The sequence below is a fragment of the Dipodomys merriami genome, unplaced genomic scaffold (assembly GCF_024711535.1).
Source record: "Dipodomys merriami isolate MVZ:Mamm:240054 unplaced genomic scaffold, mDipMer1.0.p SCAF_328, whole genome shotgun sequence".
Taxonomy (NCBI): Eukaryota; Metazoa; Chordata; class Mammalia; order Rodentia; family Heteromyidae; genus Dipodomys; species Dipodomys merriami.
Window position 1 is genome coordinate 121,140 of NW_027204804.1, and position 14,939 is coordinate 136,078.

The 14,939-nt window shown below is 47.5% G+C and overlaps 1 protein-coding gene across 2 annotated transcripts in view; it reads right to left on the reverse strand.

Annotated features, from left to right (window-relative positions):
• Positions 1–10,340, reverse strand: part of LOC138841698 (exportin-6) — an 87,944-nt gene extending 77,604 nt beyond the window's left edge. Inside the window, exon 1 of one of the 2 annotated variants that reach the window (XM_070042476.1) lies at positions 9,724–10,340. In XM_070042476.1, the coding sequence (XP_069898577.1) occupies positions 9,724–9,726 (3 nt within the window). In that variant the 5' untranslated portion in view covers positions 9,727–10,340. The remainder of the gene's footprint in view (positions 1–9,723) is intronic. The other variant, XM_070042475.1, reaches the window with a different exon arrangement.
• Positions 10,341–14,939: the final 4,599 nt, after the last annotated feature.

Genomic DNA, 14,939 nt, shown 5'->3' on the forward strand with positions numbered 1-14,939 from the left:
GCGCACACACAATTACAGAATGAAGGAATAGGGAAACGCAGGGCAGAAGGTTGGGATAAATGGAAGCAGACTGGGGCATGGTCATGTGGTAAAGCACCTGCCTAGTATGCATGAGGTTTTGGGTGGGATCTGTAGCACCCTACTCCAAAAACAAAAGGCAGAAACAGCTACATTTTCTTTCAGGAATTTATACGCTCTTCATCCCTGCCTTCGCCATCACATCATCCTTAAGACGGAAGTATGTGCTGACAATTCAACCACTGTTGAATTCTGCTTCCTTTCACTGCCAGGTGCCAATCACTCTCATCTCAACATAGCAGTCTCCCCCCTTCAGAATGGCCACGCTCCCACTGTATCAGCACGTGGCCCATCCCCTTCCTGTCTTCTCTTCCTGCCAGTTATTTTACCTTCCATTCCTATCAAAGCCAATCACCAATTCAAGTTTCTACAATCAGCTTTGAGTTTTTCCCTTTTCTCCATTCCTTTTCTGTACAATCAGATTTAGGTGATGATTATCACACTCAAGTCCTCCTCTCCACTCCTAAATCTACATCCTTTCTGACACAGAATCATACCTTGCTTGCCACACCAACCTAAACTATGTGCAGCAGATGGATTAATTTTCCTTTAAGAGAAAAACAGCCAAAAGCCAAACTCCCTCGGGTAGTACTAGAGACCCTCCACAATCTAGCCAGCCTTCCACCTTCTCTCCACACACTGCAAAAACCAACACAATGGCCAAACAAGTCTATGCAATGCTTTTTTTTTTTTTTTTTGGGGGGGGGTCCTATCGTGGGGCCTGAACTCTGGGCCTGGGTGCTGTCCCTCAGCTCTTCAGCTCAAGACTAGCACTCTACCACTTGAGCCACAGTGCCACTTCCGGCTTTTTTCTTTTTGCTTATGTGGTACTGAGGAATTGAACCCGGGCCTCAGGCATGCAAGGCAAGCGCTCTACCACTGAGCCACCTTCCCAGCCCCTGCAATACTTTCTTTACATGCCACCTTTTTCTACATGTCTTCTTTGAAATAACCTCTCTGCAACCTCTATTCAACCCACAGAACCCAACTCACTCCCTCTCTCTAAACCTCCAAAATGGCCACAGCATTCCCTAGCACTCCAGAACTTTGCCAGGTCAAGACTGTTCTACATGTTTTCAGATACATCAGTGAACAGAGAACCCTAGCTTTATAAAGCTAATATTTTAACACAAAGAGACAATTAAAAATGGACCTCATAACTAACAGTGAGAATATTAAATGTTAAAAGAATGCTATAAAAAGTACAACACCGGGTGCTGATGGCTAACACCTGTAATCCTAGCTACTCAGGAGGCTGAGATCTAATGACTGAGGGTTGAAGCCAGCCAGATCAGTAAAGTCCATGAGACTCTTCACCAATTAACCCCAAAAACCTGGAAATGGAATTGTGACCCAAACGGTAGATAGCTAACTGGAGAAGCTCAGGGGCAGAAGCCAAGCCCTGAGTATAAGCCCCATGACCAATTTGAAAAAAGAGAGGTGCTAGGAAGGTGGCTCAGTGGTAGTGCTTGCCTCGCATGCATGAGGCGCTGGGTTCGATTCCTCAGCACCACATAACAGAAAAAGCCTGAAGTAGGCGCTGTGGCTCAAGTGGTAGAGCACTAGCCTTGAGCTGAAGAGCTGAAGGACAGCGCCCAGGGCGAGTCCAACCCCCATGACAGACCAAAAAAAAAAAAAAAAAAGAAAGAAAGAAAAGAGAGAGAGAGAGAATAGAAGGTGAGAAATCAGAAACCAGGTACAGACCACACTTAAAAGAGTTTTATTGAAAAGAGGGGAAAAAGAAATAGGGCAATAGAAAAATAGCTTGTTTATAATTCTACCAACTTGGGAGGTGTGGATCCAAGATTAAGGCCAGCCAGGACAAAAAGTTAGCAAGACCTCATCTCAACAAACAAACCAGAAATAGTGGAGTGAGCCTGTGATCCTAGCTATGTGATAGACATTAAGGAGGAGGATCACAAGGTCAGATCCAGGCAAAGTAAGACCATAGCAGAAAAACTACTCAAGCAAATAAAGATCTAAGGGTGTGGATCAAATGGCAAAGCACCTGCCTAGCAAGTTCCAGGCCCTAACTTCAAACCCCAATACTGCCCCCTCCCCCAAAAAAGTTTATGTAATGCATGGAGATATATATATGCCTAGAAAGTCCAATGCCCCAACCAGTGTGCATTCTTTTCCTCATTTACTGTTTTCCATTATCTTTATTGATATGTATCTTCTCTTTGAAACCACAGGCAAAAATCTTTCACTTAGAAGGCCCTTTGTGCTTGCTAACTCTTCCTTATCAAGTGCGCCTCCTGAGAAGCCTCCCTTGGCACTCACTGCTTCTCAGCTGCTCCTCCATCTCTATCGGTGCATTCTTCCTAACAATGTGCCTTGGTAGCGACATCTGTGCCAACAAACTCTCACTCTTTTTTTTTTTTCTTTTTTTTTCTTTTTTTTTTGTCAGTTGTGGGGTCTGAACTTGGCCTGTGCGCAGTCCCTCAGCTCTTCAGCTCAAGGCTAGCACTCTATTTGAGCCACAGTGCCACTTCCGGCTTTTTCTGCTTATGTGGTGCCGAGGAATTGAACCCAGGGCCTCATGCATGCAAGGTAAGCACTCTACCACTGAGCCACCTTCCCAGCCCCTGCTATCACTCTTGCTAGTCTCTTGTACTTAACAGAATATATGTCTCATCTTCACCATTATGCTCTCTCCTCCAGGACAGGCAGATACTACTCTGAAAGTGTAAATGCTTGAGCACCCATTTTTCGCTGGGGTTGGAAGCCAGGCCCTCAAGTATGCTAAGTAGGTCCTATACAAACTCTACCAACTCTGGAGCCAGAATGCCTGGATCTTCATCCCAGTGCCATCCTGAGATTGCAGTTTGATCTTGGGAAGAGTTGCCTAGATTCTCAGTGCCTTGAATGTCATCAGCTGTAAAAATAAAAACAGCCTCTACCCCCTGGCATTGTTTAAATGGGTAACTATCTGTAAAATGCCTGGTATACACTAAGCTTTCTATATACAATGACATTGGTATAACCACAGCACCTGGGATTTTAATCTTGAAAGCAGAACTTCAATGACTGCTTCATGAATAAATAGATACTAAAAAGCTACAGCTTAATATAGAGACTGACCTGTGTACATCACATTGACTGGGGGTTTTGTTTACCAGGTAACTTCATCATTTCAAAGTATGTTGTGAACTAATTTTTTCAAGTCAAAGAATGGGTCTTGAACTCAGTACTAGACACTTCTACTAACTGGCTAGCACTCTACAAACTGAGCCATGGCTCCAACCCTTAATTTTTTTCAAAAGCTGTCAAAACCATTTCTATTTTGTTTTTTGTTTCTTGGGGGGGGGGGGGGGGGTTGCCAGTCCTAGGGCTTGAACTCAGGACCTGGACACTGTCCCTGAATTTCTTTTGCTCCAGGCTAGTACTCAACCACTTGAGCCACACCACCACTTCCGTCTTTTTGTTTATGTGGTACTGAGGAATCAAACCCAGGGCTTTATGCATGCTAGGCAAGCACTCTTCCACCCACTAAGCCACATTCCCAGCCCCTTTTGGGGTTTTTTTGAAATTTTTCTTTCTCTCCTCCTCTCTCTTCCCTCTCCTCCCCTACCTTCTCTCTGAGAGAGCTCAGGCTGGCTTCCAACTCCTCATTCTTCCTACTGAGCCTCCCAAGTACTGGGATTACTATTAAATGCCACCTCTACACTTTATTTTTTTTGGGGGGGGAGGGTCCGGTCGTGGGGCCTGAACTCTGGGCCTGGGCGCTGTCCCTCAGCTCTTTAGCTCAAGGCTAGCGCTCTACCACTTGAGCCACAGCGCCACTTCCAGCTTTTTTGTTATGTGGTGCTGAGGAATCGAACCCAGGGCCTCCTGCATGCAAGGCAAGCACTCTACCACTGAGCCACCTTCCCAGCCCCACCTCTACACTTTAGCTGTGTACAACAAGCTAGTTTCCAAAGGTATGACCAAAACACAGAACCTCTGGATACTGCTGAACCCTCCCCTGCTATCACATCATACCACCACAGTTTCCTCAGGACTTCTGCTGCCAAGCATATAATGCAACAGTGCAGATGGAGGAACTGAAGGTACACTATCAAAGTGACCAGACTTGATGTCTGATCTATAACCAATGCAATCTATAGGCAACTAAAAAGAAATGCTAATTGAAACGGGGATCCAATGTTGCACTTTCCATTTGAAGATTACTGAATAATAATAACTTTTCAAAGCAGTAGTAAGATCCTCTGATGTGCTACACAGACCCCAGACTCATGGAAAATCAATACAAAATGATGATTTAATCATTGTAAATAGTGTTACCATTAGTAATTCTGTACTGTAACTACAAATCCTTTTTAAGTGTAAATGTGCAAGCCAGGTTCCCTGCTGCTACAGAGACACTAAAGAAAACTCCCATACGCCTCACGCCCTGCTACTCTCTCTGAGAATCAAAGCACAGTTGGATGACACTTCTGATCTTCTTTCCCCGTGAGGTGGTATAGCGTACAGCAAAAAGCACAGGCTTTAAAGAAGAGCATCCTAGGTCCAAATACCAGCTCCAAACCTTAGTAAGTATCCTAAAGCAGGTTGGTTACCTCCTCCCTGCACCCTGTAGTAAAAGCAATAAGTAACCTGGGTTAACTAACACTGAATAAGGCCGTAAGTGAAAAATAGCATTATCAGAGATGCTTAATAAGTGGTAGGGGATTTGAAATTTTGTTATTTTTTTTCTTGTGCTAGTTTCAAAATGTAGTTTCAACTGGCCTTGAACTTGATGTATAGCTGATGCTGGCCTTCCCCTTGGGATCTTCCTCCCTCTGCCTTCTGAGTGCTAGGATTACAGATGTGAACCCATGCCTGGTTAAATGGTAGTTTTTACCCTGTTACATAATTTTCAAGCTTCACTAGAGTCTAAAAGGAAATTTAAAAGTTTAAACTTAGGTCAACTAATTTTTTTTTTTTTTTGGTTGTGGGGCCTGGGTGCTGTCCCCTGTGAGACTCTTTTTTTTTTTTGGGGGGGGGTCCAGTCATGGGGCCTGAACTCTGGGCCTGGGCACTGTCCCTCAGCTCTTCAGCTCAAGGCTAGCGCTCTAGCACTTGGGCCACAATGCCACTTCCAGCTTTTTTCTTTTTTGCTTATGTGGTACTGAGGAATCGAACCCAGGGCTTGCAAGGCAAGCGCTCTACCACTGAGCCACCTTCCCAGCCCTGTGAGACTCTTATATCCAGTTAACCACCATCAAACCGGAAATTGCGCTGTAGCTCAAAGTGGTAGAGGACTAGTCTTGAGCTGAAAAGCTAAGGGACAGCACCCAGGCCCCACAGGCATAAACCACTGGCACAAGGCTTTCAACTAATGTTCTTTTCTTTTTTTTCTTTTCTTTTTTTTTTTGCCAGTCGTGGGGCTTGAACTCTGGGCCTGGGCGATGTCCCTGAGCTCTTCAGCTCAAGGCCAGCGCTCTACCTCTTGGGCCTCAGCGCCACTTCAGGTTTTCTAGGGGTTTATTGGAGATCAGAATCTCACGGACTTTTCTACCCGGGCTGGCTTTGAACCGTGATCCTCAGATCTCAGCATTCTAAGTAGCTAAGATTACAGGCTCAACTAATATTCTTAAAAGTCAAAATGTCAGGGGGCTGGGAAGGTGGCCCAGTGGTAGAGCACTTGCCTTGCATGCTCGAGGCCCTGGGTTCGATTCCTCAGCACCACATAAACAAAAAGAAAAAAGCCGGAAGTGGCGCTGTGGCTCAAGTGGTAGAGCGCTAGCCTTGAGCTGAAGAGCTGAGGGACAGCACCCAGACCCAGAGTTTAGGCCCCATGACCGGACCCAAAAAAAAAAAAAAAAAAAAAAGTCAAAATGTCGGTAAGAAATGGAGGAAAAGATTTGGAATAGAGAGAGTTGTAATACCTGGGAAAAGATGCTCCTTCTGTAAAATACAAATCAAGCAATGGCTTCCTTACCTAAGGGGATACAGCCTGCCCTGCCCAAACCTCTGATCCTGGAACAACTACAAGTAAACCCTAAATGTCAGTGATGTGAAAAGGATGTGGCTAGATGATCCAGGTCACCTCACACCTACTGTGGCCACTCCCTGTGCCCTTAAGTAACTGAAGTCTAATTACAGTAAGCCTGACTCGCAGCTGACCTGGGGGGGGGGGGGGGGGGAATGTCTACAGAAGTGATGAAGCCAACAGATCCACAATCATTACTCAACAATGGTGTTCTCATCATGTTCTACTGACTGCCCATTGAATAAAACCTGCATGTAAAGAGAGCTGTGCTGGCTCTGCTAGAAATTCTGTTCACGTAATGTCCTAAGTTCCTGAGGGAGGGAGGACTATGTCTGTCCAGGTACAGCAGGCAGTAGCTACTTATAAAATTCACCAAAAGAGGCTGGGAATGTGGCTTAGTGGTAGAGTGCTTGCTTAGCATACATGAAGCCCTGGGTTCAATTCCTCAGTACCACATACACAGAAAAAGATGGAAGTGGCACTGTGACTCAAGTAGTAGAGCACTAGCCTTGAGCACAGGGAGGCTCAGGGACAGAGCCCAAGCCCTGAGTTCAAGTCCCAGGACCAGCCAAAAAAAAAAAATTTTCACCAAAAGATTTATAAACAAGGGGTTGGGAATGTGGCTTAGTGGTAGGTAGAGTGCTTGCCTAGTATGCATGAGGCCCTGGGTTCAATTCCTCAGTACCACGTTAAAAAAAAAAAGATTTGAACACAAAAGCCCAACATAAAAGTGATCCAGTGAAGAACTGACCGATGAACAGACACTCACAGCACATTCAACAAGAACTTCTTTAAAAAGAAAAGAAATTGCCGGGCACCAGTGGCTCATGCCTGTAATCCTAGCTACTCAGGAGGCTGAGATCTGAAGATCATGGTTCAAAGCCAGCCTGAGCAGGAAAGTCCGTGAGACTCCTATCTCCAATAAACCATCAGAAAACCAGAAGTAGCTGGAGTGGTAGAGCGCTAGCCTTGAGCTGGAGAGCTGTAGGACAGTACCTAGGACCAGAGTTCAAGCCCCACAACTGACCAAAAAAAAAAAAGAAAGAGAAAAAGAAGAAGAAATTCTGACACAATCATGATGAACTCTGGAGACATGATCTAAGTAAAATAAGTCCCTCACACCACAGGACAAATCCTCCCTGATTTCACTTAGAAGTGCCTCAAGCAGTGAATTTCATAGAAAAAGTTAAGTCAAGAGCTGGGAAGGCGGCTCAGTGGTAGAGCGCTTGCCTTGCAGGCTTGAGGCCCTGGGTTCGATTCCTCAGCACCACATAAGCAAAAAGAAAAAAGCCGAAAGTGCTGTGGCTCAAGTGGTAGAGTGCTAGCCTTAAGCTGAAGAGCTGAGGGACAGCGCCCAGGCCCGGAGTTCAGGCCCACGACTGGACCCCCCCCAAAAAAAAAAGAAAAAGAAAAAGTTAAGTCAAATGATGATGAAAGGACCACTGGGAGAAGCCAAGAGATGGTATTCAGGGTACAGATCTTCAGTACAGGGAGACGGATGGCCATTGAAGTTGTACACAAAGGACATATGCTTCATGCCACTGCACTCCAAATTAGATATAGTAAAAGGCTAAGTTTTATGTTATGGAGATTCTAATCACAATTTTAAAAGTTTAAAGTTAAAAATAAAAGAATGAGTACTACTTTCAGTACTGATTACATGTACCTTCTTGAAAATTACTATCGCCACACTGTATTGAGTTTAACTGCTCTGCCACATGTGTGTGTAATACACACATACTCAGTAGTATATGTAGAACAATTATGCCATGCTGCTCAGCACTGGTGGAGTCTTTAACCCAGCTTGTTGTTCAGCCCATGAAAACAAGGTCAGTGCCTTACTTCCTCTTTCTACAACCAGGACCTAACCCACCATCTTCTGGCCCTTTCAAAGTTGGACAATCCCTCTTAAAACATATCATTTATTTAAACCACTAAACTGGCAGGAGTAAAACAGGGGGCCTGGAGTTGCTCAAACCCACGCTGTGCCATCAACTACTCTCTATGGTTACAGAGCATGCCAGAGCTGAGCAGTAAAGAATCTGACAGGGGGGCTGGGAATGTGGCCTCGTGGTAGAGCGCTTGGCTAGCATGCATGAAACCTCAGGTTCAATTCCTCAGTACCACATACACAGAAAAAAAAGCTGGAAGTGGTGTTGTGGAAATAGCCAGGCCTTGAGTTAAAGCCCCAAGACTGGTAAAAATAGAAAATAAAACAAAAATTAAAAAAAAAAAAAATCTGACAGGACTAGGATGTAGCTTGCCCAATAGCAAGTGCAACATCCTGGGTTCGATCCCCAGTACCAAAAAAAAGGAAAGGAAAAAGAAAAAAAAAATCTGACAATCCCACCTTGAAAGAGCTCAGTCTATTTGGGATGCCATAGGCTCAGAGGACATTACAATGATAAAAAGAAGCCAAGCACTGGTGGTTCACTGTTGGCTCTGCAATCCTAGCTACTCAGGAGGCTGAGATCTGAGGATTGTGATTTGAATCCAGCCCAGGCAGATAAATCCAAGAGTCTTATCTCCAATTACCAGCAAAAAAAAAAGCAAGAAGTGGAGGCATGGCTCAACTAGTAAAGCACTAGCCTTAAGGAAAAAAAAAAAAAAAACCACAGCAAGTATGCAAGTTCAACCTTGAGTACATGCCAAAAAAAAAAAAAAAAGTAAAAAGAAAATACTCTACAAATTAAGAGGTGAGCACCTAAATCTCAGGAAGTACCACTGAGTGTCTCCAGGGTTGGATAGTGAATATAGTCTCTTCCCCCAGAAGACGCTTCTTAGCCCTACCTCAGTGGCTCTTACCTGCAATCCTAACTGTTCAGAAAGCTGAGATTTGAGGATCAGGGTTCAGAGGAAGCCAGCCTTGGCAGACTAAATCCAAGAGACTCTTAGCTCCGATAACCAGTGAAAAGGCGGAAGTGGAGGTGTGGCTCAAGTGATAGCACCCCTGAGTTTAAAAAAAAAAAAGCTCTGAGCTGAATCTGAAAGGATGGACATTTTCCTGGCACCAGCAGGAAAAAGGTCACATTGTGGAGAAGAAAAAACAGCAACTTGGAATGGAAATCCAGAGAACTCTACTGTCGACTCCACCATCATCTATGTAGTGAGCTCTGCGAGGCCTGTTCTCAGTTTCCCCAAAGTAAAACTAAAACCTATAGCTGGAGATGCTCTTAAAGAACCTCACCTGCCTTTTATTACCAGCCAGCCTTCTTAGATTTAAATCTTGCCACAGTCCCAGATGAAGTCGCCTGGCCTGGAGCTGGGTAATTAACTACTCTGTGCCTCAGTATCCCCAGTTCCGATCAGAGGGTTCTTGTGACCAGTAAAACGCCAACTACCTCTTGAACACGGGGTCTGGCACACCATCAATGACAGTGATTATCATGGCGAGGAGAGTAGCAAACTCCACATTGGTAGGGTTATGCCCGCTGGGCTCCCAGGGCCCTCCCAGGCCCGAGCCAGCCCTGGCCGGGCAGAGGGGGGAGGAGGGGGAGGAAGGGATGGGGAACGAACAACCCCGTATACGCATGTGTCACCAGCCCGGCTCCGACACGCGCCTCTCCCCGCCCCACGGACAGCAGCGAGGGCTCGGCCGCCCCGGGGCCCACCCCTCCGGCCTGGTCCCCCCCGCAGAGGGAACGAGGCCTGCGACCCCCCCCACTCACCATGCTGGCTGGGGAGGGGTGGATCGGCTCAGGTGAGCTGGCTCTTGGGCTTCCGAAGCGTCCTGCTCCGAGAGTTCAGGTCATGGTCCCAGCAGGCTCGGGAAGTCCCCCCCGCCCCCCGCTCGCCCAAGCAAAAGCAACCCCGACCCCACCCGGGCCCGCGGGGGGACCCTCTAAAAAGAGCACGGACCCCCGGTCCTCCTCCTCATCGGAGACGCTCCGAGACAATTCATGCGGCCCCACCGGCCCCTCCCCAAGGAAACTGAACAAGCAGGAAACGGGATTCAGCGACAAGAGCAGCAGCTCCAGGCCCCCACCCGGGCCCGACCCCCAGTGCGGCGGCTGCGGGCCCAGGCAAGGGCTCCGGGGCCGCGGAAGACGGGAGGCGACGGCGGGCCCCGGCCCCGAGGCTCAAGGAAGCAGAAGCCGAAGGGACCTCGGCGGGGAGGGTGGCCGCCTCAGGAGACAGGCCCACAGGCCCGCGCTGTCCTCGCCGCCTCAGCCCACTCGGCCGCCGCCGCTGCCGCCCCCCAGAGCATCCCTGCGCGCGCCCGCCCCGGAGCCGCCCGCTCGCGCCGCGCGGCCACCAGCGACCAACAGCCCCAAACGCGCCGGAAGTGGAGAACGCCGGGCCGCCCCACAGCCAGGCGGCCGAGCTGCGGCCGCTGGAACCGGACCAATCCGGAATCGAGGAGGAGCAGGGGGGGAAGGGGTGGAGCCTCACCTGACGGCATCCATTGGCCCCGCCTCCCGTAGACCCGCCCCATTCCCCCCCCCTTTGCGCAAGCCTCTAGTGCGCCTGAGCGCCGCCATCTTGGTAAAGGGAGTGGAGGCGGCCATGTTAGTAAGGGGGCGCTCTTTCTTTCGCTTGCTCGACTCATTCATTCCGCAGGTCTCCTTGGAGCGCTGGGCTCTGTCCTCGCGGAGCTCAGGCCGGCCAGCAGGCGACGCAGCCCTCCCGTGGCGCGGGCTCTGCTGGGGCTGCTGCAGCCAGAAAGTGCCCAAGGACAAAGTGGTGACAATCTGACTTCACGATCTCCATGGGCTTGCTTTCCAGCCCTGGAGTCCAGGGACACTGCATTCCCTGGAACAGGAAAAGTGTCCCCGGGAGCCAAGCAGCACTGATTGGTCTTATCGATAGGGGCCGAAGAAAGCAGAAACAGAACGAAACTGAAGATTGTTTCAGAGTGGTTATTCTTGTTCATCTGGGACGAGGAGAGAGAACCATGGGAAAATAGCTGGAGGACAAACAACTGCTTATCATCGGCTCGCTTTTTCTGTGACTTTTGAGGCCCATGGAACTGCGTTCTCAGGCCTGTGAACACTGGGCTGTTAAGAGAAATTTGGCTGGCTGGCTTGCTTGCTTTTTCTTTCTTTCTTGGTGCTGGTCCTGGGGCTTGAACTCAGATCCTGGATGCTGTGCCTTAGCTTTTTTTTTTTTTTTTTTTCCACAAGGCTAGCAATCTACCACTCCAATCCCAGCTTTCTTTCTTGGTGGTTACTTGGAAGATAAAAGAGTCCCCCAGACTTTTCCTGCCTAGAATGGCTGCCAACTTCTGTCCTCCCATCTCAGCCTACTGAGTAGCTAGGATTCTGGGAGTGAAACACCAATGCCTGGAGGGCTTTTATTTTGTTAATCCTGAATTCTTACTAATTTCACATCGCAGGGGTGGCACTTTAGCATGAGTAACTCCTTTTTTTTCTTTTTTCCTTTTTTTTTTTTTTTTTTTTTTTTTGCCAGTCCTGGGGCTTGAACTCAGGACCTGGGCACTGTCCCTGAGCTGCTTTTGTTCAAGGCTAGCACTCTACCACTTGAGCCACAGTGCCATTTCCAGCTTTTTCTGTTTCTGTGGTACGGAGGAATCAAACCCAGGACTTCATGCATGCTAGGTAAGCACTCTACCACTGAGCCACATTCGCAGCCCAAGTAACTCTTCTTTTTTTTTTTTTCTTTTTGTCAGTCGTGGGGCCTGAACTCTGGGCCTAGGTACTGTCCCTCAGCTCTTCAGCTCAAGGCTAACACCTATCACTTGAGCCACAGCACCACTTCCAGCTTTTTCTGCTTATGTGGTGCTGAGGAATAGAACCCAGAACCTCATGCATGCAAGGCAAGCACTCTACCACTGAGCCACTGACCCAGTAACTCCATTTTTATTTTTTATTTTTATTATTTATTTATTTTTGGGTCCGGTGGTGGGGCCTGAACTCTGAGCCTGGGCACTGTCCCTCAGCTCAAGGCTAGCACTCTACCACTTGAGCCACAGAGCCACTTCCGGCTTTTCTCTTTTTGCTTATATGGTGCTGAGGAATCAAACCCAGGGCAAGGAAAGCGCTCTACCACTGAGCCACCTTCCCAGCCCTCCATTTTTATTTTTATCTCATGTACTGGAAAAGTAGTCCAAAACAGTGATTTCCTGTACCTTTTCTTTAAAAGGGGCAAATAAAATCTGTAGCTCCTGCTGGGAAGGCAGGGGGTGAAAATAAGCAACAAGAACAAGGAAATACATTTAACTGTAGATGTTGGGACCTGCCAGAAAAGCACATGGACACAGGCACATAGAACAAAGAAAAGGTTTGTTGCCACCAAAGGAGCTGACAAGGCCACCTCTCACAAGGAGAAGAAGCACTGGCCTTTGACTTGAAGTGACCTATATAATTTAGGGGGTTAGGAGGTAGGGACCTTGATGTGGACAAGTGGTCCAGGGACTTCATCATGGCGGCTAGGATTTATGGCAGCTGCCAAAGTAGTAGATAAGGGACCTGTAGCTGGCCAGACTGAAGGTCACTTTAAGGGGGTCTTCTTACCATACATGGTTATAACTGCCCCAGTGGAGAGTCATCTCAAGGTAAGGGGGAAGGAGACCCGTTATTTACTGCCTGTACCAAATGGGCCTAGTGATGAACTGTCTGGGAAAGGTGCCTGCCAGGTCCTGGGGAGGAGCATGCTAAGCTATGGGAAAGGAACCAATTGGACTAGCAGTAGAACTGCTGAGTTCTTGAAGAAAACAAGAAGAGGAGCCTGCTCACTTGCAGCAATGGCTTGAAACAAGATGGAAATGGCTACACAAAGAGAAGAAGCAGAGGGGTATTCCACTCGGTAGAAGCAGCATAGAAGAGAAGAGGTATCTCAGTAAGTAAACAGATGAATGAAGACCGAGGCCAAGTCACCTGATTTTTCTTGGCTCAGTACAGCCAAAGCTCTAGGGTGATTGGTATCTGACTTGGCACCCAACTCTTGAATTCTGTACCTGAGCAAGCCTTGGTTTTGTCACTGTGTAATTAGACTTAATAACAGAAATTCAACCCAGAATCATATAAGTATGCTTAGGGGCTGGACCCAGTAGCTCATGCCTGCAATCCCAGCTACTAATAGAGATGAACGAGTAGGAGGATCTTGCTTCCAGGTCAGCCTGGACCAAAGTGCAAGACCCTATTTGAAAAATAAATTAAAAACAAAAGGACTTAACATATGGCTTAACTGGGAGAGTGCTTGCCTAGCAAGTATAAGGCCCTGAGTTTGATCCTCAGTACTACCCAAAAAAAAATGTTTTGGGCTAGGAAGGTGGCTCAGTGGTACAGCGCTTGCCTTGCATGCCAGAGGCCCTGGGTTCAATTCCTCAGCACCACATAAGCAAAAAGAAAAAAGCCAGAAGTGGAGCTGTGGCTCAAGTGGTAGAGTGCTAGCCTGGAGCTGAAGAGCTGAGGGACAGCGTCCAGGCCCAGAGTTCAGGCTCCACAACTGGACCCAAAAAAAAAAAAAAAGTTTTTTTGTGTACCAATAGCTCCTTCCCTAATCCTAGATTCATATATCTATATATATATATATGGTATGTAGAGGAGGCTGAGATTCAGAGGATCAAGGTTAAAGACCAGTCTTAGGCAGAAATAACCAGAAAAAAAAAGTGTGGAAATATCACAATGGACCTCCCTACCCTAAGTAATGTATACTAATTTTTAAATTAACCAGCCAAAAGCCAGGCTGGGGGTGTGGCTCAAGTGGTAGCCTGCCAGTTGAGCAAGCACAAGGCTCCGTGTTAAAGCCCCAGTATCAAAAAGAAAAAGAAAAAGGGGCTGGGAAGGTGGCTCAGTGGTAGAGTGCTTGCCTCACATGCATGAGGCCCTGGGTTTGATTCCTCAGCACCACATAAGAAGAAAAAGCCCCAAGTGGCACTATGGCTTAAGTGGTAGAGCACTAGCCTTGAGCTGAAGAACTGAGGGACAGCACCCAGACCCAGAGTTCAGGCCCCACGATCAACAAGGAAGGAAGGAAGGAAGGAAAGAAGGAAGGAAGGAAGGAAGGAAGGAAGGAAGGAAGGAAGGAAGGAAGGAAGGAAGGGGAAAAAGAAAAAAAAAAGCTGGGCACTGGTAACTCACACCTCTAATCCTAACTACTTAAGTGGCTGAGATCTGAGGATCGCAGTTCAAAGCCAGTCTGGGCAGGAAAGTCCGAGAGACTCTTATCTCCAATTAACCACCAGAAAACCAGAAGTGGTGCTGTGGCTCAAGTGGTAGAGTGCTAGCCTGGAGCTGAAAAGCTTAAGGACAGTGCCGGAGCCCAGGGTTCAAGCCCATGACTGCCAAAAAATAAAAGAGCTCAGGGACAGCACTCAGGCCCTCAGTTCAAACCCCACAACTGCCCTCCCCCCAAAGTATGCTTTGGACTCACAAAACCCCCATAACTAGATTTCTGGAGTTAAGTGAGGTTCAGCTGGGTGTAGAAATCCATTCTGCTAGGGTTTTCTTGGCTCTGCTCTCTTCCACGTTCCTGGCTTAGAACTCCTTTCACAGGCAGCAAGGGAGCACTTGATACCTCTTTCTCACGGCAATAATGCTTACCCTGCTTGTCTCTGACTGGTGTGGGTCTCCTCATCCCTGACCATAAAGGAGAACAAACCTGCTATGATTAAAGAATGAACCCCTGGAGGGCTTTCAATTCCTCAGAACAAACCAGATCTAATGGGGTCTCCACATGTCCGCTGCACATCAGCTCCAAAACGGGGTGAAGTCATAATCTAATATACATAAGATAACCTTGTTTTAAAAAGTCATGCAATAAATGGCAGCAACGATTCATTTCACCTCAGGGAATTTTGTCCAAGTCAACTAAATAACAGTTGGTTATTAATATTAATCTTCAAATATGTCCTGTTCCAAAAACAGATTGAAGGCTGCTCTTAGTGTTTGTTGGCACTGCCAGGGCAGCCCCCATTCCCTTC